Source organism: Ammospiza caudacuta, chromosome 2 (genome assembly GCF_027887145.1).
Source record: "Ammospiza caudacuta isolate bAmmCau1 chromosome 2, bAmmCau1.pri, whole genome shotgun sequence".
Classification (NCBI taxonomy): Eukaryota; Metazoa; Chordata; class Aves; order Passeriformes; family Passerellidae; genus Ammospiza; species Ammospiza caudacuta.
In genome coordinates this window covers 61,212,308-61,238,818 of record NC_080594.1, presented here as the reverse complement: position 1 = coordinate 61,238,818, position 26,511 = coordinate 61,212,308, and the positions used below count along the sequence as shown (strand labels likewise).

Sequence of the window (26,511 nt, the reverse complement as noted above, 5' to 3'; positions counted from 1 at the left end):
CCACTGTATTTTGATTGAAAAGGGAACCAGAAATATGGAAACAACTAGGAAGTAAAAGAAAAGCAGCTTTTCTAAAGGGTAGACTATGGAGGCCAAAGAAAAAAATCAGATTCAGCAAGACAACTGAGAGAAAATATGTGGCATATCATGAGTGCACCCCTGCTACAAACCCATCAGGCCTCTTCAAAGTTTGGACACACGCACACCCTGCAGCATAACATTTCTATCTGTGGAATGTTTCTAGCAGACAAGTGGAAGTAAAGGAACAAAAAGAATAAGCATTATGGGTCCCAACCCATCCTTAGGATTTCCTGCCCCATATTAATCGTAAATTAAATACCAGCTTTCTAGCTCATGAGGCAAAAGAAAGTAACAAGTAGTATTTAACTTCAATTTAGCTTTATTTTCCAAGACTTTTAATAAAATGTTCCAAAATTAGGTACTATATAGCTTTATATCTATTTTTGTACCTAGTTAAAATTTCTTTTCAATTTCTATCTCCTTCTCTTAAATATTATTGAATATTTTCCTTTTAGTTCAAGCACTCTAAACAGGACATAATTTTGCCATACTACAAAAAGAAATAGAGCTAAGGAGGAACCTTATGTTTAAAAGATGCTTCTCTTAGCAATTAGAAGGAATCAGTTTAACAGAAAAGCATTTTGGTTTTTTTTTTATTAGAGAAAAAATTATAAAATTGAAATGTTGTTTGCATTCTATAGTCGCAGCTGATACTTTACCTCTCCTGTAGTTTCTCATCAGAGAGCTGTAATTCTTCTTTTATGTTTTGGTATCTATCTTCCCTTAACAATCTGGTGCCGTCATAGAGAGTCAGTTCTCTGTCATGTATTAGTCTGAAAATAAAGAATAAGCTCTATCTTAACTTTGATTAATTTTTATAATACAGGTAACAGCTAAGGGTATTTTTAAAAGCTATCTCAGTTAAAATACACCTCAGTAAAAAGAAAAATGATACCAACTCAAGATGCATCCAAGCATGGAGGTAAAACAACATAAGTTTTGGTGCAAAGTCAATCAACTTAGTTTAAATCCATATGGTAAGAACATGAAAAATAAAATCATCTGTGTTAACAGTGGAGTGTGCATAAATGGCACGAAACTGCTTTTATGTTATGCTTGTAACAAATATACTTTTATTTCTTGAAATGCTATCTTTCAGCTGGCTTTAATGATTAATATACATACAAGTCCAGGTTTTATTTTGTGATATGCAGAAGCTGATTGTCAAAACTAAAAATCAGAAAGGAACACTAAACAGATGAAAAGGCAAAAACACAGACAAGTATAAATCTCTGTTCTGTCCTTCTGCACATATATATAATAATAGAAAAAAGAAAATACTTTTGCTGTAACCTGCTTTTAAAGCTCACTATGTCCTCTGATTTGCAAAAGGCAGTATATGATGGATGCATACGAAATGGCATAAAATTTTGACTGAACAGTATAAATAACTATTAACATAGTATTTGCTATTACTGTGTTCTGCAAAGTTTAATTTATTTTTTATTGAATTATGAAATAATGTTTAGAAAGAGATCTTTGCAATCAATATAAAGTATGCTGTGTAACATATATTATAACCTACTTGCTTAGAAGTAGAATGCACTCAAAGTGTTTCAAATGTTTTCTGACATCTTGCATTTTAAAATTGTTAAACAAATATTACTAATTTTCAGATTTCATAATTCTAGAATAAAATCTAGCTCATTCCAAAATTCAAACTCACATTCTATATTTCCAACAGGCTGAAATTTCCTGCATTATTTTAGGTTTACAAAAAATTAAAGAATTGCTTCAGCTCTTAAGCATTGAAACTGTAATGCTCAGCTTGATCTTTACAGTATTCCTGAAGTTCCAAAGCCATATTCACCAGCAGCAGCTTCAGGTCTCAGTATGCATGCACTCAGTTCAAACACCACGTGCACCCAACCTGTCCAAGCTCCCCTGCTGACCTTTGGAGCACAGCTAGAGTGCCAGGGTTAATTCGGTGAATGCCATCAAGAAGAACAAGCTTTCCTTCCAGAGCTGCAGTGACAAGTGGTGACGGTCTCCAAGCAGTGTCTCCGTTCGGAAGAGTGTATCTTTGCTGGAGCAAATCTCTAGCTGTCATATCCTGCAAGTATCAGTCCATCAGAAGAATATAATTATGATTAATGATATACTTAAATTACAAGTACGTGCTTTCTCCTTAAAAAACTGCTTCTGTTCTTCCCAAGAATAACGGAAGATTAGCAGGAAATCTTCAACTACTTTTCCAAAGAGTATTAGCAATACACACACAAAGCTACTCACAAAATGCTAAATAGTCTCTGGAAGTTCTAGACTTGCCAATATCACCTCTTTGAAACAAGAACAAAAGCTTTTCTCCCCCCTGCCTCTTTAACAAAACACAAGCCTATGAGAACTTGTACACAGCCTGTGCACAGAAGGGGGCAGCAATTTACACCTGGAGCAAACAAGAATAATTTCTTTCATATGGAAGCCACCTGAAGGAGCAAAGATTTTATCATTAATCTTGTACACAAACCAGCATGACATTCCACCTCTCAGGAGGAAAATACTGCTGGAAGCATCAGAGAATAATGAACAGGGTAAGAAAGAAGCCTGTAACATAGAATTTATCAAAGGTAAATAGCCTAGCACAAAATAATACTCAGGGAATAAAACCAAAGACAAAATCTAGCATATCCTCCAGCACACGTATTTTAGATGTTCCACTACAATAGGTAAGCATGAGAGAAACAAAGACATAATAGTAATTTTGTGACTTGGAAGACTAAATTCATTGCTCAGGCTGTGCTGTGAGCACAACCCAGAATCAGATAAAAACGTATTTTCTATTGTAATTGTAGCTTTTGCATATGTCTTTTTCACAACCCTAAACCCTTTGAACTTTAAAGAATAAAAATAGAACACATTACATCATACAGCCTGAATAATTTCCTTTTTCTACATTTCCTTAAAAGCCCTAAAATAACAGTTCAAAGTCTGGTTCCTTCAGTGCTTCCACATTTATCTAATTCAAAGTCACATTCAAATCCACAAAACCATACCATGTTTTTATTGTTGTATTTCTTTTGTTTTACTGCTGCGTACACTCTTTTCTATATAATTAACAAATTAGACATTAACATTTTTATAAAAGAGAGAAAAATGTGGGCTTAGGACTTGCTTAAGAACTGTGCATTCAGCAGCTAGTAAATGCTGTAATGAATATTTAACTAACACACCTTTGGATAATTCACCTCTAGAGAAATGAAACAACATATAGTGTGAATTGACTGGGGGCCTGGTATGCTGTACAGCATGTCCATCTCTAATTCTAACAATGAGAACCATCCATTAATTTTCGGCAGATAAACTCAGAAGAGCATTTTGTGCAAAATATTTTCTGAAATATAACATTAATATAACATTGTGATTTAAATGGTTGAATGAGATTCAGTTAAGGGATGATTAAAAAGGAATACCACTGCTAACACCTGCACAGTTTTTGTAAGGAGCTTATTTTACGGCTAAGTACCTGCTCAGTGATTTATTGTTTTTATTTATTTACCCTAACTCAATTTTTAAAAAGTTTTATTCAAATCACTAAATATATGATATTAAAACTAATCTTATAACACTCTAATGCTAAAAAGGCCTCCCATTGGAGGGGAGGTCACTGAAGTGAAAGAATTAATTATTCCTCTTATTTTGGACAAAGCAATGGCAACAATATATTGCCTTGTGAAACAAAAAGCTTATTTTAATTTGTAGCAGTCATTTTAACTTAAGTGTTTTACATTTCATTGTTTATTTTCTAGAGCAGTTTGTATACAGGAAAAAATATGTTTAGGAGAAAAACTAAGTAGGGTAACTTCTTCTGCATTCCCTCTAGTAGCAACACCAACACAAGCTTCCAACCTAGCCTTTTTTCATGGCTTGTAGTACTAATCATGTTCTTGGCAATCATGAGGTGAAGAATCTATGTTTCCTGCTTTTTATGCATATTTGGATTAATCATTTGTTAGTGTTTCTCAAATAAAAAACTGGAAGGATTTGGTAAGAAAAAATTATGAGGTCAGGCAAAAAAAAAAGTCCTAGAAACAAAAACACCACAGTACACAAACACCAGTGATGTGCTTAGAAAACTGTTTTTGCTAGGGAAGAAAAGGAGCAAGTTGCTGGCAAACTGTTATAACATGACTTCGACTGTTACTTTTTTTCCCCTCTGAAATTCTGGGGGGAGAAAATATTTTATTTTAAGCATTTGGACTGAAAGTTCCCTAGTTACAGTCCACAAAGCACTAGCTGGCTACTGCTTCTCATTTGCTGTTGCTTAACTGCATTAAGAGGCAACTTAAAAACAAACCTTTCCTAATCAGGATGAGTTTCCTTTCTCAGCAATCTACCTACATGGAACTACATATCATGAGAAATCCATATAATGATGTCAGATATCACAAATGAGACAGGAACTGCTCTCTCAGCCAACTGTTAGTATAAGAGATGATCCATGTTCCAAAAGGTTTGCTTTAGGTAAATTTGATCCTCACCTCACAACACAAAAACTTTTAGAGTTGTTTTTTCTGCGAAATCAATATAGAGAAATACACCTTTTCACATTACTCAGGTCCTTCAATCAACTCCAGCTGCAAAGAACAATGAAGCAAATACTAAAAGTAAAGACTATATATATATATACACACATATATATATACACATATATTTAAAAAATTCCAAGAATTAATTTCTTCAGTCAGCCTGAGTAGAAACGATTCTATTTCTTCAGACCAAAGGTAAATGTCTCTCTACTCATTTTTGTGCAAAAATTATCAGAAGGTAAATAAATACTATAGAAGAAAGAAAAGCCTCCTTAATTTTCGAAATGGATTTAGGACTGTATGATGTCTCTCTGAAAAAAAAACCCAGAAGACATTTTTTTGAATGAAAGTAGAAAAATATGCTAAATTTACAGCATTATCAAACTTTCATAGTCTTCACTGCTGAATTAGTGTATAAATCCAACATTTGTTCCATAATTAAATTATCCTATTACTTTGCTGAGAAAAGCCCCTGATAGGTTATATATTTTTAGAAAAACGAATGCATTCTGAAATTCTATTTACAGCTCAGCTACATTCATGTATTTTTATACACTGCTTTTTGTAAAAGCTTTTAAGTTTATGTAATGTATGTAACATATGTACATTAGGAAACATTTATACGTATAGATACATGTGTGGATCTCACCTAGTCTTGGCTACACAGGAATTTACAATGAACAAGCAGCCTTCAGTCATTTATTTGCTTTATTGATACTGTTTTGATATCACCAAAAGCCTTTCTATAAAACCCCTTTGCCCTCTGAGCTTGATTAAACCCTGGTGAAACCAAAGCAAATAATTCCCTTCAGTGAGACCTCAAATCCTTTCCTAGATTTTATTTTTATAGGAATTACAGATCCCTTTCAAAGAAAGATGTTTACTAAATGGTTCCACTGTCAACTCTGTTCACGTGACTCCAAAAATGAAGCCGTCGCTCATATTCATAGAAGCCATACTAAATAAAGGTAGGAAGTTGAGAAACAGTGGCCATGTTTTTTAGCAAATAATTATCTAATTTTGCTGGTGAATACCAAATATTGTATCATGTGCAACAATACAAGAGTTAAGCTGTGCTCACCCTTAAGCAGGTTTGTCAAGTTGCGTAAGTTATTTTTCTGGGATGATTTAAAACTGTGTTTACAGTGACAAGTACAGAGAGAAGTACGCAGAGCAGCTGGACACAGAGTTCTAGCTCAGAAACTATACACCTAATACAAAAGGCTACTAGACAAAAGATAGTAGGCACTGCTGGGAATCCTGGTATATTGTTATGAACATGGCATAACACTGATGAGGATATGTAGACCTGCAACCCAAATCTGCTCCCACTTGGCCACGTTTAAGTATAAGAAAAGGGCAGAAGTCATCCATCTGACTCCAGTTATGCAGACAGAGCTTCAAAGTCTTCGCCCTTATCAGCTGAAGCCACACAGGGGGGAAAGGAAAAGCAGTGGGACCCTGTCTGGAGACGTTCTCAGCAGTGCAGGAGAACATAAAATGGACTGTCTTTTTTATCATCAGCAGTAGTTCTCTTTTCTATTTCACTCTCACTTTTCCAACACTTCAGCCTCACCACCCATCTCTGTCAGTGTTTCTCCCCACATGCCAGTACACTTTTAAATCAGATGCCAGTGCTATTTCTTCCTTTAGAGGTCTCCATGCTGTCTGGGAAAAAATTAAAGCAGAAAAGGGATGGAAGAAAGAGACCAGTGTGTTGCATTAAACCTGATGCTAATGTTTTCCTGCAGCATTGCCAATTATTACTTAGAACTGTAAATCCTGTTCTATATGGTGTATGTTGACTCATAAGATCATACGAGACCCTTGACTTCATATTTTATTTAAGCACTTTCATTCCTCAGGGTTACGGAGACAACCTTACACATGTGATCTCTGTGTGAAAAGCAAGGAGATTAATTAATTCTACTTTTAAATCTTGTAGTTTTTCAGTTTATGCCATGAGGTTAAGACAACCAAAGACAGATAATTCTTTCCAAACAAGTACCAAATGACCACTAGCTATGACATTGCTCTTAAGGTTGACAGGGCTTGGGGCTTGCAAAAACACCCAACACCTTTAGTGTTGTGAGGAAGTCTCTATTTAAGACCATATTTAAAGCATAATCATCCAGCAGATAGTTTCCTTACTTGGTATAGCATGATAGGTTCTATGCTGTATCCCAGTATATCAGCAAACTCCTTGGCAATAACTGTTTTGCCACAGCCCTAAAAAGTTAAAAAATATTAATTAGATCACATTCTAAAGATCATGGGAGAGAAGGGAGAACAGAAATTTAAATTCTTACTTTTCCTCCAATTAAACACATATCTTTAACCATATGGGACTGCATCATTTCTGCCAACAGTTGATTATGGCTGGAAGTCCTTATGAAAGTATCTGATCGAGAATGATTTTTGAACATTCCAGTTCCAGCTGGAACCTATAAGAAAAAAAAAGTATATCAAAATGCTAAATAAGCTATACTGTGATAACTCTAAGCTTTGTGTGAACCAGGTTATGCTTGTCCAAAACTACTGTAATATTTCGCTGATAATGGTCATCCGTCAAACTTGAAACTGCCACTGTCACAAAACTAAACCCCGTAATTTCTGATAGATAAACTCCTTCACCCACTCTTCCTGAAAAAAATTAACAAAATGTGAATCAATGCAAGTACAGCATTGGGGTACGCAAAGAACTTAAGGCTGTTCATGAAAGAGACGTATAATAAAAAGTCACTAATACTTACTGCTCATCAGAGAAACGTGGAAGGGATAGAGCAATTAGTATTGTGAAAATCTGGAGGAACTACTTTGACCCAAACTTTGGAGAGATTAAATTGTTCACATTAAGGCTCTTCCTCTACACTTCCACTTCCTGCTCTAGTCTGGAAACTGTTTCATCTACAAACTTCTTACGCCCTCCTGTTCAGAGATTATAAGAGAGGCATTCTGCAGAAGTACTTTCAGAATGTATCGCCTATATGCAAAATGAAACCAAAAATGTTTACTTCAGAAAATAATTGAATCAAGTTCCTACAGACTCAACTCTTCCTGAAAAATTCCCATTTGCTGTGATTCTCCTTTTCACTTTGTCATGGTACAAACTCGCTTGTGGTATTCCACACCAATGTTGTTATAATCTCTCTGACTCCCACTAATTCACCTTCTTTACAGACTCTCTAGACTCTCCAAATTCAACATTAACTTCAAATTCTCAGATCAGCATCTGTTTCCTGAGTAAGAACTTATTTCACCACCTCGCAGGTCATAAACTTCATTGGAAGAAACTCAAACTAATCATATTTGATGTGATTACTTTGTTCCATTTTCCAAACATCCTGTGTCGGAACATTACCAAGCACTCATTAGATTTTATTTGAAGTGTAAACAAAGACAGACTATTGTTTTTACAAAAAGAAAAAGGGAAACCAGCATTAAGAACATCATAAGTACTCTCTGCTATTCTAATTCAATAAACCAAAAAAAAAACAAAATTAATGGCTTTTTCTTTCATCCAAAATGTAATGATTCACATGGAGGAAACTATGACTTTATCTAGAAATAAAATCATGTGCATCCATAAACTAATATTCCAGTATCTAAATGTGTCTCCAATAAATACCATGTGTTATTCTACAGAAAAATTAGTTCTGTGCAAATGACTTTTACTACCAAGTGTGTCAAATTCTTGAAGAGATGAAAACAAGTTAGTGTTTTTTAAAAACATATTTGATGAATATATAAATTCATACCTGGAATGTCACTTCTTTTTCACCAATTTGGACAGTTACATCAGCTTTAAAGGGTTTGTTTCCATGTACACTTTCTACTCTGGTAATCTTCCTGGGAAACAAGTGTTTTTCTGAATCTTGAAGCTCAAAGCGCTGTAAAATTCAGTGGTGAGGAAATAAATTATTAAATACAACTTTCTGGGTTTTAGAACTGTTTCTTCTAAAATAATGCCAGAAGCATATTCATGATTAATTGCTTGCAAAGTCCTAAATCCATTTACTTCAACTTTTACTGTAGATACCTGTGTTAACATTCTAGATGGCCCATATATTTTACATTTAAAACCAAAGCAGAGAGTTTTGTCTGTAGTGACAGATATAAATTGAAAATGTCACATCGTGACTTTGCCAAGTCTTGGCCTGACAGTCTAAAATAAAACAAGAAATGAACCACAGCCTTTAGTATGTGTAATAATAAATCACCTATCTCCGCAGCTCATTATAACCAATTGTAGATTTAAACATCTGACTACCAATAAAATAACCAGCAAACATTGCATTTACTTAGTTTCATAGCTGTCTCATACAATGAAAATTGAGGACAACCTGTACAAATTAAGCCTTCTGCATGTTCTGGGTATATCAAGGACAAAACAGGACATATGTTTTCTTAATCCTCTTTCAAGCATTATATTCTTTATATTTGCTGTACATAGAAAGCACGAAAACCATTAAATAACTTCAGTAATGAGAGTCATATTGGGGGAGACTTTATGCACAAAAAAAGCTAATAACTGGAAATACTGAATTCATAGAGCGATTTTAGTCAACACAGTGAAAGTTGAGTAAACAAAAGAAAAAGAAGTACTGTCCAGCTCATTAGCATTCTTAGAAAACAGAGTTTTTTAAACAGAATTCATAAATGTAAAATCACTCTTAAAATGCATATAGTATTATTACTACTAGGATTCATAGCACTGCCTATTAAAGTTCAAAAACAAAACTGAGACAGATTTTTACAAAAGCTTTTTTTCTTCTTCACTTTAAAAATTTCTATTCTGGAGCAAATGCTTACAAAAATACTATGTTTAAACACGTATTTAAGATAAATGTGCTTTAGTAAAGGGCTACATCAAATTATATTCTTATTGTAACAGCTGAGTCTACTTCAGATACCATTAAATTCTTAGACAAAAAGAGAGGACAGGAATTCCTGCTAAGTACTATCTCCAAGTATGATTCTAAGAAACACTCCAACTATGATTCTGTGAAAGCAAGTACCAAATGTTCTCATTCTTATCTTCATTAATAAATTGCAATACTCTTACTAATTTAATGGCATTTTGGATAGAGTTAAGGGTGCTTTTATATAAAACTGTCAACTGCTTGTACACTAAATCCCTTACCAACAAGAGAAAACAACTGTGATTGAGTTAGATTACCTGCACCAGCAGAGGCTGGATACTGGGTAACAAGGAATTAGAGACAGCAACAACAGAACTTGCACACAAAGGTTTAGGAGTTTAAAATTTCTAAGGTATTTTTTTGACTGGTTGGGGTTTTTTTTATTTTGGTGGGATTTTCTTTGTTTTTCTGTGTTGTTGTTGAGGGTTCTGTAGCATTGTAGACATTAAGTCAAGGCAGTGAAAGAGGAATGTCTATGTGCAAATTGTTACTGAATTTACACAATCTACACAATTTACACAATTCATCTAATTAACTTGAATTTACAACATGTAATTACATAGATGTTGCTGAACTGAATACTCTAGTAATTAAACAATCTCACACCTCTAGTAAATACCACACTTACACCTGAACAGGAGCAGCAAACAAAACTGCCTGTGGCTTTCAGACCAAGACAGGTCTCTTTAAATCAGTTATTCATTTAGAATTATGATAGGTAGAAATGGAATCAGAATGGCATAAAATGGATGTACAACACATTAAACACTTCTGCTGAGCCAGAAACAACTTCCTCTACAAAATGTTTGAGCTGATAGCTACAAAGGAAAAAAATATTTGTGGTTTGAGAGAACAACTACCAAGCACATTCAGTATCAGAAAGTTTAAGAGATACTTGGAAATCCAGAAGCAGGCAGCCTCACTGACTCAGAGGAAAGCAAAAGGAATAGACCAGTCACTAAAAACCAGGGAAGTGGTCTGGCAGCTCATAATCAGCAGGCCACGTTCTGCATGCCTAAGAATATGCAAGAAAAGGCAAACTGTAAAAGTTAGGGGGAAAAGGAAGAGGAATTCTGACGACTTGGAAGCATCTAACAACTGGCAATATCTCAAGATGGAAGAATACACCAGTAATCCAACTGGTCAAAGAAACAGAAAGCTAACATGAGCCAGAGCTGCAGATGACCGCTCAGCCGAGCCCACAAGGCAGCCAGGCTATCCAAAAGAGACATGCAAAGGCTGGAAGATTATCTGCATGGGAAAGAAAGAGAAATTTCCAAAGAACCAGGGGACTGAACTGCTTCACAAGGAGCAAAATAGCAACTGCAAGTGCAAGATGGGATGGATTGATATATGAAGTCTGACAGATTCCACTACAATGGTATGTATAGGCACTAAGAGCATCTATTAATGCAAAACCCCAAAGATTATAAAGTATGTTGGAAGGAGTAGGAGAGAAACAAATCCTTTCTTAGAACAAAATTTGCAACAGAAATATCTTAGAAAATAACTCTGAAGAATTCTTTCTTGTCTAGACATGAAATAGAATTCCAGTCTTACAAGCACTCCTATGTACTGTGAGGTAGGGAAAAAGTTTTCATTGAGGAGGTCAGGTAAGATTAAAATGGGTGTGCAAGTGATATAAAAATGAGTAAAGGCAACAAAAAAACTTTTATTTGATATAAGATCAAGACAATAAACACAGAATTAATCAAAGCATGAAAAAAATGTAGGAAAATTCTAGGGCTTTAGAGTGAAGCTAAAAAAGGATATAGACTAAACGTGACTTGCTCATTTATTAAGACAAATCTCTTCTGTCTGTATTTTTCTAAAATCTCATGGAAAGATTCTCCTGATTAGAAGGTAATAAAACCAAACAGTGGGTGTTTCCAATACTGTGAAAAAAGGTGCACAAAAGGCATGTGAGAATTAAAAGAGTAAACCCAAAACATCCAATAAATCTGCTGTAAAATACTGAACGTTTATGGCACAATGAAGAAATAAGTATAGAAAATGTGGAGCCTCTTATTCCCCACCATGCCTAGCCTAAATGAAGCCAATCAGCTTTATAAAAGCCTCTCAGCTGCATACAGAAAAGAAAACTGCAGTGCTGTGGGAAACATGCTCAAGCTTATTGTTTGACAATGTTTAACTGGAAGCTGTTTTCCTTGAAATCAGTGATCTCTCCATGTCTCAGTCTTGCAGAGAAAAACCACAGATACTTTAAAATTTAATTTTTACAATTATATTTCAAATGTTCATCTGTCAGTCAAAATAATTTCTTATGCCAATATTTCATGAAAGTACAGAATAATTTTGAACACCAAAATTCCAACCAACTCATATTTTCCTTCGTCAGATCTTCTGAGTTAAGGATCATCTTTAAGAATAAGAGAACAAATTGATACAGTTGCCAAAGTGCAGAAACTTCAAATAAGGGTAAACAAAGCCACATCACTGGCAAGTTTATTTTGGTACTTTTGTCCTGACTGTTGCAAGCTAGTGAACTAATGAGTGTTGCAAACTGTAGCACTTGTACAAATGCTTTTGTATGTTAAGCACCTCTAAAGACCACTGCTGATGCTGGATTAGAGCACAATCCTTAAATGCTTTTTTTTTTATGCTAACTAGTTTGAAACAAGGAGTTACATTAGAATCAAATTTAAAAAATTGGTTGATACACATCCTTTTTTCTTCAACATTATTCCAGGTGGGAATGGAGGGGCAGAATCCCCTCTCTCAGCCTCCTGGCCAAACTGCTTTTGATGCAGCCCAGGGTACAGCTGGCTTTCTGGGCTCAAAGCTCACATTGCTGGCTCGCCTGAAGCTTCTCATCCACAAACGGCCCCAAGACAATACCTTCCCTCCCAGGGAAGGCATAAGTCATTATGTCACATTATTTCATTTCTGAGCATATGAATTACAAATAATGCCTAGATCTTGGTGTTGCCTCAGTAAGCTAGGTGCATAAGGAAAGAATATCTCCAAGCTGAAGATAACATTTGGGAAGACAGTGCTTTAAGAATATGATCTCTTCAGGAAACATGGACAGCAGTTAACAGCTGCCAAAACTACCTGTTTGGCATAACCACAGTCTATCTCACTTCTCAGCTCCAACAGCTGACTGGAAGGGAAAATACCCTGAAATTAGGGTATGTTATCCTATATTACTGTTATCCTATATCCCCCATATCTGCGTCTGAGCGTGACACCTAAACTGTACATTCCATTATCTGAAATTTGGGGTTTTTTTCTTTAAACGTTAGCTGAGCTTAAGAAGTGATTGAATACACAAATTAATCCATCAATGCCAACACACTTCCAGTATTTTTTGGTTTTTTTTCAATTCTTGTTACCACCCAGTTAAGATTAGCATTTCCTTTTACACAAAAAGAAGTATTCAGTAGCAGTTATTACCTGGACACTCTTACAAAACCCATAAAAAAGAGGAGTCTTGCTTCTGGAAGACTCCTCTCCCTCTCCATTCTTATAGAATGCAAAAAATAATCTCTTATTAAAATGTATACAGTTCTGGAGCTGCTATTGTTATAACATCATTATAAACAGATATTTTCTGTATTTCTTAAGTTTCAGTGCTTAACAAGATTTGTGGTGCGCAAATAGAATTAAATTCCAAATAAGATTATGTGTATTTGTTGACATAGTAAGTTTGTGAAGGTAGTGATGAGGAAGACTTTTTCTTTAAAAAGAGGAAAATTATCACAGAAAATTCCATTAAATAAGTACTTAAAAGCAGATTATTATTTAGAAAGAAAGTTTTATGAGCCAAATCAATCTGTCTTATACAAGAAGCAAAAGCATGCACAACACAAAGTTAAAGAAAAGAAATAGAAAATTAAGCTGATGGTGTAGAACACAAAGACATTCACCATCTGTAACTGAAGGAATAAACAAAATGACAAAGTATTTAAAATAAAGGCATATTAAAATATGTGTGACTGACATATTAAAAAGTGACTGCTACTGCTCTGCTAACAGATACAAGTCTCTTTACACACAGAGACGATTGATCTTACAGGCAACTTTAACCAGCCCATACTGTGGTGGAAGGAAAGCATGACACAGAACCACTGGAACGTCAGGCTGGATGGGACCACAGGGGGTCATCTGCTCCAACCTCCCTGCCCAAGCAGGGTCATCCCAGAGCACGTGGCACAGGATTGTGACCCTATGCTTCTTGAAAATCTCCAGTGACACAGACCCTACAACCTCTCAGGGGTCCAGTGCTGGGTTACCCGCACAATAAAGCAGTTCTTCCTCATATTCAGATGGAAATTCCTGTGCAACAGTTACAGACAAGTGACAAATTACTTCTGGTCCTGGACTTCAGGCCATACTGGCTTTCTTGGAGAAGTGGTAGGTCAGACCCCACAGGAGTCAGCTTTGATGGTTCAGAAAAGCTAGCAAGTCATTCAGAACAACCTTCTAATCAAATGCAAGGACTGTCCATCCCAAAACTGAGGAAGACAAGTAGGAGAGCAGCCCAGTTACATAGGGAATATAAGACTGAACTCCAATGCAAAAAGGAGGGGAGAGAAGAATGCGTCAGCAGGGATGTCAGGCAAACATTTCCCTCGCACATAAGCTTGGTTTTATGGAAACCAAATATTTGCTAGCTACAAAGTTGGTTATTTCTAAATATGAATGTAGAAATAATATCTAATTTTCAGGACTGAACGAGCTGGTTAAAATGCTTTAATGCTAATTTTCAGCAACATATGTAACTGCTACAACATATTAAAAGTTAAAGAAAGATGACACTGTGCTTAAGTTTTAAAAGATAAATAAAATAACTCATCATAATTATAGGCTTTGTAAGCTACTATTAAACATGGACAAACTGACAAAACAGATCTGACCAACAAGAAGCAACAAAAAGTAACACAGACCAAACCAGAGACTAACACAATCTATAATCATGCAACAGTGAATGTACTTTGTACATGCGATATTTACAGTCTTTTTAGAATCTTCTCTTAAACGTCAAATGCCAGAGGTATTTTTTATGCATTACCTTAACCATACAAATAACTATTTTCAAATTATTAACCACTTATAATGAGGACTTTTCTGTGGTCTTTAACTGAGGTCTAAATATTCCAAAGATCGTAGAGGTTTCACCTTTCACCATAATAAAATTAACTAGTTTTGAGGGCTTTTAAAAATACTGTTACAAAAGTTTTAAGCATTAGCAATAATGTAGCCATTTAATTTACTTAAGATTCCTGTTTTTATACAGAAATAATGAAGTACCATGACCTGAAGTACCAGGTGCTGAATTGTATCCCCATTCATCTGTTTAGCCCAGAAATAAGTTCTACACCTTTACAACCAGACCCAAGAGCAAAGGGAGGAGGAAGCGGTGGTGCACAGTTTGTGAGCACAGAAGCTTCATTTTCACTCCCTCCCATTCCTCACTCAGTGCACGTTGTCTGCAGCACAGACAGCAGGACAGGGCTTTCCTTTGCTTTTAGTTACTTTTTAGCTAGCTGAGGCAGAGATGTTCCCCGGACTGTGTTTGGTTTTTTTTTTTTTCTCGGAACTGTTCAGCCCTGCTGAAAACCCAGAAAAGCACCAGGAGCTCCCACCTGTGGCCCACCAGGCCCCAGGATGCAGTGATTTCCAGTGCAGGAGGGACTGACAAGAGACTGAACAAGCTGAGCTGCAGCCCATACAAGGACTCTGAATTTGCCATCTCTTCAGAACAGCAAGAGGTTCATTGTTTAATGTTATTTATTTTTCCCTGTTTGTGAGTGCTTTGCTTGTTAAATAAACATTTTTTTCCACTTTTCTCAAAGGAGGTTTACCTCCCGAACCAGTTGGGGTAGAGGCCACTTGAATTTGCTTTCTAGAAAAGACCACTTCTGAAGTTTCCTCATAAATTTGCCCTAAACCAGGACATACCATTAATCAGGAGAACTACAGCCATAATCCACCACTCCCTAGAATTATAATATAAATATATATTCAATACTTACTTTTAACATGTCTTTGACTGCAGTTCTGCCTTCCTTTCCAAGGAAAAGATGATAGGGGTAAAGCCGGTCAATAACATGCTGGACTGACATCATAGGAAAGGAATCCTAATTCAAATTTTAAAAAATTGAAAAAATTATTGGCTCATTCTATCACCAGCCATTAACCCAAAATTCTGCACAGCTTTGAACTTAAAATAAGACTGTAAGGGAAATATACAAAGGACCACTACAAGCAGTACTTGACTAGATGTCCAAACAGGCACTCCTCAGGTGTAATTCATTATAATTTAAGTGTCCAAAGTAGATTAGAAGGACTATGTTCTAAAAATTATTTTCTTTCCTGTGCATAAATGGAAGCTACAGTGACTGGCTCAGATACCTAAAGACAAATATGGCCAAGACAGACAAATCCCACCACAGGTAAATGAGTTTCACAGTACTAGAAAAAAAAACACATGACAAGAAATCTGTATTTCAATAATAATCTACACATTCACAGCAATTTATAGTACTTAATTTTGATTCTATTATATTGAACCTTTTATTTTTTTTACTATCTCCCTATTAGATTTAAGTACTAACTCTTCTGTCAATTGCTGCCTGAACTAGAAACACATTTGACTATTTTGCTGCAGCAGTAAAGAAAGAGAAATGCATTTATGACTACTGAAGACACTCTGCATAAAGCCTTTCCTGGTAGAAAAAAGGCATTTCAAACTCTCTCTCAATTGATTAAATATAGATTGTTTGCTTCGAAACTGAATTGCAAATTTTTAAGGACTATTTGTGTGTAACACTAGTGGAAAACAGTCAGTTGACACGCACTATCTTTTTAAGCCTTCAAAGCAAATAAAGCAATTCAAATAAAATTAACTGATTTTCAGTTATACACTTGGATTTACATAAGCACACAACTGAAAGAAGAGTTCCTTGGAAATGAAACCAGGAGACGCATATTTTATGAAATGCATAATTCAATTTATAAGCAGTAACACTATTTATAATGTTCCACATTAAAAAACCCAGTAAAAATAAATCATTTATTGCACTATAGTAAATGTACAGCTTTAAGGATTAGGGAGCCGTTTATTGCATTTTAAAAGTCCTCCATTTATATATAAAGACATACCATATAATTTTTCCACATTATCTCAAATTAGTAATAATTACAATGGAATGTATAAAATAAGCCTCTTCAGAAAAAGACCTTACAAAAAAAAATCCCTTTTGTCAGGCAGGAGTTCTCAAACTAAGAAATTATGTTTTGGGACTGTGTGACTCTATGACAGAAGATAAGAAACTACTCATCACAATGCACTCTCTTCACACTTTTAAACAGACTAACTAAACTAGAAGCAGAGTATGGCACTGACCCAACATACAAAGGAAAAATTATGTAGCTCGAAATCACTGAGCACAGCTTAGAAATCCAAGTGATTAAAACTAATTCTAAAAGAAACAGTTTCCATGTACCTAAAAAAGACACTGTCATACAATGTAACAGTTCACATTCTCTAATGTAAAATAAAATGCTTCCTTCACTCCATAGTTTAGATAATAGCTTAGGGCTCATTTTCTTTCTGTTACTCTGAAAGCTATCTGGCATTCATTTAAAAATAATTTTTCACTTTGCAGCTCAAAGAATAAAAATTAGCAATTTATTTCAAAATCCAACAATTTTTTTTCCCAAAGCCCTTCAAATACTACTTCATTTCACTGAGCTTGAATTTACACCACTTTTTAATATCTAATGTAGGACCCCTAATTCAGAAAACAAATTCTCTCTGTAAGTATCCAGCACAACTGAGGGGATTGTGCACCACAGTAACACAAGTAATTAATATGCTTTAATGTTTATAATCCAATAAAATATGTAGGAAGTGAAGTGCTGCTAAGCAGTACCATAGATAAAATGACTGCACATGAGACAACAGAGAACTATCTAGAGTTCCTTCTACAGACACCTGCACCTTGGAGAGTGGGTCTGAGAAACTCTCCTGGCATTTTACCCTCCTGGGTTGTGTTCCTGCACATGAAAGGGCACAAACCCCTCTCTATACAGATCTCATGTTCCTGACTTTCGTCAGGAGGCACCTTCCATATTGTCTTTGACTTTTTACCATGGAATTATAAAGTCCAAGGGACAAAGGACTATCCAGGAAAGCAGAAAGAATGACCCAACTTTAGTCCTGAGCTGCCTGACCTGTCCCTGTGAACTCTGTGGATATACAATCCCTATTTCTCTCTGGACTTAGCCGTCAGGAAGCACTGCATCTTTGAGACTGTACAGCTTGCATCTTCACATAATTCTCCATTTCTGTTTCTTCTAAATCCACCAGTCAGCCCAAAGACCTAATGTAGGCCTCCTCTCATACAATTTAACTCCTTCCTATGCACACATTTGTTTTGGGTACTTTAGGGTGTCAGTGGAGAGCAACAGGTATCTTCGTAATGCAATCAATCTAACTTACATATGTAACATTAAATACAAAGCACTTTTAGGTTGTGGTTTTTATTTCTCTCTACTTGCCACCTCAGTGCCATCAGATAAATTGTACATGCCCTGAAGCTTGGTAAGGTGATTTACCAGAGTGGGTAAAATAATAAATTGAGCTCTAAGATACATATATTTAATAACAACACAAATCTTACGTCATACCATACTTTGTTCTTCAGTATTATGCTATATGTTTGGAGACTTTTCTCCCTCAAACTATTCCTAGTGTTTTCAGGGTTTGTTTTTTTTTTTTAATATTCACGTTAATCTTCTTCTAACAACATGAATAAACCAAATCTAATTCTGAGCAATTTTAAACCCATACGATTTCACAGCACATGTATGCACATACCAAAATCTGAACTGCAGCCGATAAGCTGTCTAAAGGAAAATCTGGAAGTCCCAATGTAGAAGATTCTTGAGAGCAGAGAGTTGTAGCAAAAGACAGGAGCTGAGAAATTCTGCATATGAAAAAGTAATTACAGAGTTTTATACATGCTATCTGTATTTAAAATACTAGAGCATAAAAAGTTAAATATAGTAAAAGATGCTGAAACTACTTCTGAGCGCACACAAGTAAGGTGCGACCGAAGTTCTAAAGCACTAAGGATTCATTATATGAAGGCTGCATAGAAAAAGCTGTGCAAGCATATGCCCACACATATTAAAAATTTCTTCACTTCTGGTCTCTATGCAGTTATAGAGGCACAAAAATAGGATGGAATTCTGAAAGGACATAGTTTCTTCATTCAATTTCTTTTTTTTTAATTATGAAAAATTACCTCTCTGTGGAAATGTTTGATCCAATTGAATATAACAGCTGAAGATGGTCCTGGAAATAGAACATAAAATCACAGAGTAAATTAATTTTGGCATCATATTGTGAGTCACAGGTCATGATATGAAGCATTCTCTATCTTTCCCTCTAATTTAGACATGAGTATTCTACTTACTCCTTGACACAGAATTAATTTTATTTAAGAATAAAAAAAAAGATCAAATTCTTTCTTTAATGGGCCGTGCTATGGAATTTACTTTTCTGCTGCAACATTCCATGGCAGCTCTAGACTTGTCAGGAATTTACTATGCAATACGAAAATATGAAAAATGCACCTCAAGATAAATGTGTTACTCAATAATTCTTTTCAGAGATGAGGTAAGTAAAACATAACATCAGAATATTATCTCTACTCCATACAAATGATCCAGTCTACCACACTCACCTTAAAGGGCAGATGATAAACATCTCTTGCTTGAAATCGAGAGCGGAGGGGTGGATCCAAAGGGTTACCAGAATATTTAGGTACTGGCAGGCCCAAGGCTATCACTCGAAAATCTTCACTAACCCGAACAATCTTCCATGCATCTAACTCTGATTTGGTATGCTCCTAAATAAATTTAAAAAAGCAACAGGAAAAAAAGAGCCCACATTGCATCATTAAAAACTTATGATGGCTAAGGTCCAGCTCAATTAAAAGCCCCAGTCCATCAGCCTAAATGTGGCAATTTCTCAAATGTTCTCGTCTTTCATGCAATAACTAGAGAGACTTCAACTGGTCAAATCTGTGGATGGTAAAAACAAGTTTTTCCAAAATGAACACAGAAAAAACGACTAAGGTATAACTTTCAGACCTTTTTACAAAGAAAAGAAAATAAACTGACCATAAAATATATTTTATTCTAAAACATTAAAAGTGTGCTACAATGAACAAGTTTTTTTCTTCTTTATTTCCCTCTCTTTTAAGTATAAAGGCAACTAAAATCTCCATGTTAGAAGCTCCATTATTCTCCCTCATTAGGACATGAAATGTTGTATTACGTCAAGTAAAGGATTCTTGACATAAAAAAATGCTCTCTATCCATATCACACACAGTTAAGTCCTCCCTGAAACTATATATGAATACATTTCCTTCAGACCTCAATGCTCAGTAATTATTCACACAGGAGAAGCAAAATTGAACATTAGTTTATATAATACAATAGTTCCCAAACAACAAAACAACAATATTAAATTTAGCATTGTAGCAAGAGATTTATTTAATTCATATACTATTATCAGTGTGCCTGAGGCTATAGTTTTGAAACATTTAATCATCCGAAAAGTGTTTAAAAGAAGAGAGGCGTTTTACAACGTCTTAGTTTGAATTCTCATTTTATTTTTTTTAATACAATTACATTTTAAAAGCTTGTTTTTGAAATATAATAATAATGCTTCCAGTAATTGCATCTACCAATTAAATACTACAAAATTTTTTTTGATGGTACTTCAGCACAGCTGGCAACCTAATATGATGGACATCAGTATCTGAAGGCTTATTGCAAATTTCTTTGCTGTGTCACATGGGTTTGAATCATACACCTAACCACAGGTATGACAGAATAGAAACATGAGGAAGCAGGTGAGGAAGCAGGTATCAGACTGACAGGTATGTGGCTCGAAACTACAGTACATGGAACTAAGGTGCAAAGTACTACTGAAACTGTCAAAAAATAAAAGAAAAAGCCTGAAGAGTATCCCTCCAAGCAGTGGGACTCAAAGCCCAAAGACATGAAAATGGCTTAAAGCACTAATGACAGCAGACACTGAAATCCATTTCCAATCAAAGGAAAAGACTCTAACCATTTTTTCTGTAGTTTAGACTGCTGTTTACATATACTTTTGTAAATTAAAGGCAAAACAGCACCAATATAGTGACTAGAGATACTCATCTTGACCTCATTCTTTTGGTATCCTAATATTTTAAAAGCTTAGCAACAAGACTACTGCCATGCTGAAGCATTATCTGAACTTCATGGCATCAAGTTCAACTTCAATATCTTTTCACAAGGACATTTTAGTTACTCTCACATTGTGGCTTTCCCATTCTAGAAACATACAGGCTTCATACAAGGCTAACATGGACTACTCTTTTTCATACGTAGACAACATAGAAAAAAACCCATTGAAACCTTGGTGAAATTTCCCCCATTTGACTCCTAAGTACTCCCTCCTTCACAACAAAATTCTAGCACTAGCAAGAAGAGGAGGAAAAAAAAAAAAGAAAATTCAAATAGCATTTCCATACCTGCAAAAGTTTGTCATAACGATCTGCAGACATGAGAAAACGACCATCTTCAAGCTGCATTTCCCTGTTCTCCAGCAAGTTGTTCAACACTGGCAGGACGTTCCGCTCAGCCTTCTCCAAGCCTTCCAGAACAAGGATTCTGCCTTCCGTAGCTGCACGAACTGCACACTTTGAAAAAAATATAAAATCTCCCAACATTTTAACAAACTTCACAAAATTAATTCAAACAATTTTTTGTTGAAAAAGAACCTCCAAGTTCTTCCAAGAACTTTCCCAAAACAACATTTACTTCTGTACAAATCAACATGACTCTCAGTAGCAGTGGAAGGGTGACACATTCATGAGCTGGAGTTTTACTGCTTAACTATTATGGGGACTGACAGAAGTTCCAGTATTTTGTACCAACAGCATAAGATACAAAACCTTACAGAATTTTAGACCAAACACAGTGTGTGTATATATATATATATATATATATATATGTCACATCCTTTAATGTTGATGTCACATAATATTCTTTCATTCTTTCTACTACTTTCAGGTAGTTTAACACCACCAAACAATTCTGTAATAGCATTTTTAACAGAAAACACAATCAAGGGGGTTTTACCTATTTACATCATATTAAGACATTTAGAAAAAAGTCCAGTATTCCCTTATATTTTTCTGAATATTCATCAGCATAATTCATCCTCAGGACATTACTTTAGTTTGATTAGAATGTGTGTTGAAACCAAACAGGGATGATGAAAGCAAAATAGGGCCACAAGTAATCAGACTTTTAAAATAGTAATAAAATTAAAAGGAATCATTTAATTTAAAATTATATTCACTGACTTGAGTACGGTCCTCTACAAAACCAGAACAAAAATGCAGCCATTAACTTGATAATCCATTGAAAACTTAGGGTTAGAAAACGGTTTCTTTTCTACTTTATTGGTTGTTTATATATGGCTGCTTCCTACGTGGAGCCAAAAGGTAAAATTAACCTCTGGTGCTGATGATTTTGTACAACTTTGTTACAATGACATTAACTCAAGTACATTAAGTACACTTGATATCTAATATTCATAATTACTGCCCAGTAAAAGACTCTGAAATACAATGCATTCTTGTCTTCTTCTGATTTGCAGAAATTTAAGCTGATAATAATGTGGCAGGTTTGGGCACAGGCAACATTTAGAGGCACCAGAGTCTTTCTTTGCATTCCTATCACATCTAAACACAATTTCAGACACAAGCACAGTTGCAAAGAGAACAAATGAAATCTTTTCCCAGCATGTCTCCTATAAACTCCTACAGAAGAACCTGTCATATAATGCTAGATGAAAATCACTGATGAATACAATAGATGCCAAAAAATAGGTCAGTGAGAAAGAAGGAAGATGTGAACAAGAATAATGAAGAAGCACCAGAATACAAAAATAACCAACCAAAAATTACATATGGAAGCAGACGCATAAAAGACAAATGCATACAGATAAAGTAGGAACAAAGATGAGTTCAGCACAACAAATTAATTGCTGCATGGGTTTAAAGCACACAACTGACTCAGACACCCATCCGAGGAGACACAGAAGACACCTGCCCTGGTTTCAGAGAGGGGTTGGAGCTCACAACCACACGGGTTGCCCAGGCTGCTGTTCTATAACACACAGGTCACAACGAGGTGAGGCTTCAGGGGAAGCCAAGGGTGAGCACACACCACGGGTGCAACACTGCCTCCACTCTCTCTCTGGGAGAGGTAGCCAGGACCAGCCATGAGGACCCTGCCCTTCCCATCCCATCCCTCAGGAGAGTGTGGCTCAGGGTGATGAAAGCAGCTGAGCCCAGTGGAGCCTGGCAAAAGGTGAAGCTGGCACAGAGCCAAACCTCAGCAGGCGCCAGTGCAGGAAGTGGCCCTGGGGAATGAAGTGGCAGCAAAACCAGGACAACAGGAGCTCAGCCCAAACCAAGCCCCAGAGGCAGAGGCAGGGACTGGTCAAAAGCCATAGTGCCACATGGAACAGAGTCCCAGCAGAACTGTCCAGAAACAGGTGGCATGGCATAATGTGACCTGGCTTTCAGGGGGTTGTCCATCACTGCTCCCCATTGTCTCAGAGCTAGGGATGGGAAGCACTGACTGAGGGAGCTCTCACCATCTTGTCTTTGTCTGGGCAAACCACAACTAAGCTGAGGTGGTGAACACTTTTTGTATGTAAAGCACCTTTTTTTTTTTTTTTTTAATACCTTTGTTGCTAATATTGCTGCTTTTACTGTGCATTTCTTATTCCATTGCTATTTGCTTTCAGTAAATTGCTATCTCAACCCACATCTTGGACTCTGTTCCTCTCTCACTAGAAGGGGAAGGGGGAAAGGGGAGAGGCTTATTTGCAGTTTAATTTCTATCTGGTGCTAAACCACCACAACACTAACCAGTAAGACAAATCAAGATACTTCTGTGCAATTTAGAAGCATAACTAACAACTGGCAAATTAGCCATGGAGTAAACTTTTCACATCACTATTAAGATGGAAACAATTCCTAATTATTAATACAACTAATCTGGATTCAGGCAAACATTACTGAAAAAAAGCACTCGTAAATCCTAGCACAGATCCCCAGATCAAGTTCCCTTCCTAAAAAGACAACACTTTTATATTTAGCCTCATAATCAGTATCTGAGGAACCTAAAATAAGAATAAATCCATTAAACAAGGACTAAACCTCAGATTATTTCTCTTCCACTGAACAACTAATTCTTCAAAAAAAGCAATGAATTTTTTTCTTCCTTTGGGACATCATACACTACCTAACAGGCAACATAAAATCACCTCTCTCCTCATCCCATAAAATGTGTACAAAGAACAAATTTTCTACTAACATTCTTCCCTAGGAAGGTCATTGGTCATGCCAAAAATCTGCTCCAACCTGCTTGAATAGAAAACCTGAGTCTCCAGCTGACAGTCCAGTACCTGGCATGAACAAAATGCTATTTTGTCTAAATGCAGCTTGGAGACATAGCCAGAACTTGTTTTAACAAACAATTTATTTGCCAAGCTGGTTGGATTCTACATATTATAAGTCTATGAAGACTTTATGACTGATTTTTACTAGTCAGAGGAAAATACACATTCTGTTCATATGGTTTCAAAATATTTTGAGTATCCATAGAATCTTGTTGACTCATGTTGAGACACACATACACTATGGATGTGTTGAAGTAACAGACTTCCAGTACTAACAAAAACCTCTCTCTTGAACTGGAATATGAAGAAAATCTGCTGTAGGGGTAGACAGCAAATATAAGGAAATGTATAACAATCATTAATTTTGAGAAAGAGAATGTTCTCCATTAGCATTGCAATCCAGAGAAGCAGCTTACTACATACACTGGGCTGACTGCTGATCATCAGCTTACAGTATCAAAATTTAAATTTGTTCGAAATTTTAATTCAAAATTCTATTTCTCAGGAAAATAAAATTTCAAATTATCTTTGCCTACCTATATGCACCTTTTACGATCAGATTCAGGAAAGGTTGAATGAACAACCACAGTTTTTTATTTCCTAATCAAAGACACCTCATAACAATGATACCACCACCACCCCCTGGGCACTAATTTACTCCAATGTCGTTTCTTCCATTTTCAAAGCATACCTGAATATACTGGATTCCCTAGAATACAATGAAGTAAGTGCACACTTCATCTGCCTCTAAAGTTTTTGTGCAAAGTAGCCTAAGTCTGCTCTTAAGACCGTAAGAGCTGAAGTATTCATCTCTGATTCACACTGTTTCTGCATTCTGAGTAGTAATGAGGTAGTAGTAATGAGTAGTAATTTTTTCCAATAAACTAGACATACTACAAGGCAACCTCTGAAAACATCAGTTTTAGCTGTGTATTGATGGACTGGTATGGGAGCTAAAACGCATATAAAAAATCAGAGGAAGGAAACTAAGTTTGCAATCTGTCACTGAAAATTATTTTTAAAAATGCTTCCAAGAAACAAATCTTCACAACTCTATAATGAGAACCCAGAGAGAGTTGCATTGACTCCCTCTCTCATTAGTTTTGTTGACTCTAAACGTCTAACATAAACCACAAATTTGACAGGGGGGGTTTATATCATGTAACCTTGTCACTAAATCTGAGATTAAACATATTCATTCTTGTTAAAAGGTCAAGAAAGATTTGTTAAAAGTTTGCTTGCAGATTTATTGTCACTGCAGCAAAGGGACTATTTTGCTCATCAGAGGACAGATGCTGCTGCCTCCCACCTGTGCTGCCAGAGCTCGGGAAGGCTGGTAACCTGGATACCTGCTCCAGGGAATACCTGCAGCTACCAGAGTCTGGGAGCAAAAACACTTCACAGAGCATTGCTCTTATTGTAGTGGCTTTATGCAACAAATACATTATGCAGAATGCTTACAATGGTTTCACACTGCACCTACCAAAAAAAAAAATATCTTTAAAGGCAAAAACACCTTAGGAACAAGACAACTCCAGGCAGCCTTTCATTGACTTTCCTGTAGCTGAATTATGGTGAGCAGTGCAAAATATGAAAATGCAGGAAGCTGTAAACCCCAATTTTGACATAAATCACAGTGTATAAACATATGGATGAAGTTATATAGTGTCAGAACAGGAAGGACAGAAAAAACCTCACCACAATGCACACACTGAAATGCAAAAATATTGGAGAAAGAAGACATTTTTACACAGCTTACCAAAATAGTTTGTAAAGCCACAAGAATTTTAACAGTATAGTTTTCACATACCAGAACTGAAGTGGTAGTTCTTTTCTCTCAGGAAAATGCTTAATGCACACCAGAACATTCTGGTTGTCCTGAAATCCGTGAGGAAGGTTCTTGGAGTTCTTGGAGCTCTTGGGGAACTCCAAAGAACTTTTTTCAGATCTAGGCATCATTCAGAATATGATGGACAGACTACATTTCAGAACTGTTTTATAATTAAAAGGCTGGAAATTGCTCAACAGTAACCAATAACTGTGTCTTTTACAGAAGCTACCTCAAGGTACAATTTAGGATTTTTTTAGATGATGACTTGCTCCTGCTCTGAAATCTAGATCCCTGTACTGACATCTCAAGCACAGCAACCATAAGAACACAGAAAAACAACAGTACAAGCAACTCAGTGAACACAAGAACAAATGAGGTAAGGATTCTCTGCATCTGCAGCCTACATTTCAGATGTCCCTTCCAATGGAATATCTTGTTCCCACCACCCACACAATATCCCACACAAACTCATCCACCCAATTCTTTCCAATCATGTCTGTAGCTCATAAACATCACAACAATGTAATGTCCAGATGTCACTTATGATGAAAAAAGATCCTGAACAACCATCTGGTAAAGACAACACAAAACTTGGGCTGGTTTGGAGCTAACAAAATGGCAACTGGCTGCAGCAGGTTGAC

General features: G+C 35.9%; 1 protein-coding gene across 2 annotated transcripts in view; it reads right to left on the bottom strand.

Moving 5' to 3' along the window:
• The window catches only part of VWA8 (von Willebrand factor A domain containing 8), a 182,609-nt gene that overhangs the window by 124,034 nt on the left and 32,064 nt on the right, over window positions 1–26,511 (bottom strand). For both annotated transcript variants that reach the window (XM_058824855.1, XM_058824856.1), the window contains exons 5-14: window positions 21,092–21,259; window positions 19,249–19,413; window positions 18,808–18,857; window positions 18,378–18,486; window positions 15,529–15,633; window positions 8,366–8,497; window positions 6,917–7,051; window positions 6,759–6,836; window positions 1,974–2,134; window positions 741–854 (exon numbers count right to left, since the gene is read on the bottom strand). In XM_058824855.1, the coding sequence (XP_058680838.1) occupies window positions 741–854; window positions 1,974–2,134; window positions 6,759–6,836; window positions 6,917–7,051; window positions 8,366–8,497; window positions 15,529–15,633; window positions 18,378–18,486; window positions 18,808–18,857; window positions 19,249–19,413; window positions 21,092–21,259 (1,217 nt within the window). The remainder of the gene's footprint in view (window positions 1–740; window positions 855–1,973; window positions 2,135–6,758; window positions 6,837–6,916; window positions 7,052–8,365; window positions 8,498–15,528; window positions 15,634–18,377; window positions 18,487–18,807; window positions 18,858–19,248; window positions 19,414–21,091; window positions 21,260–26,511) is intronic.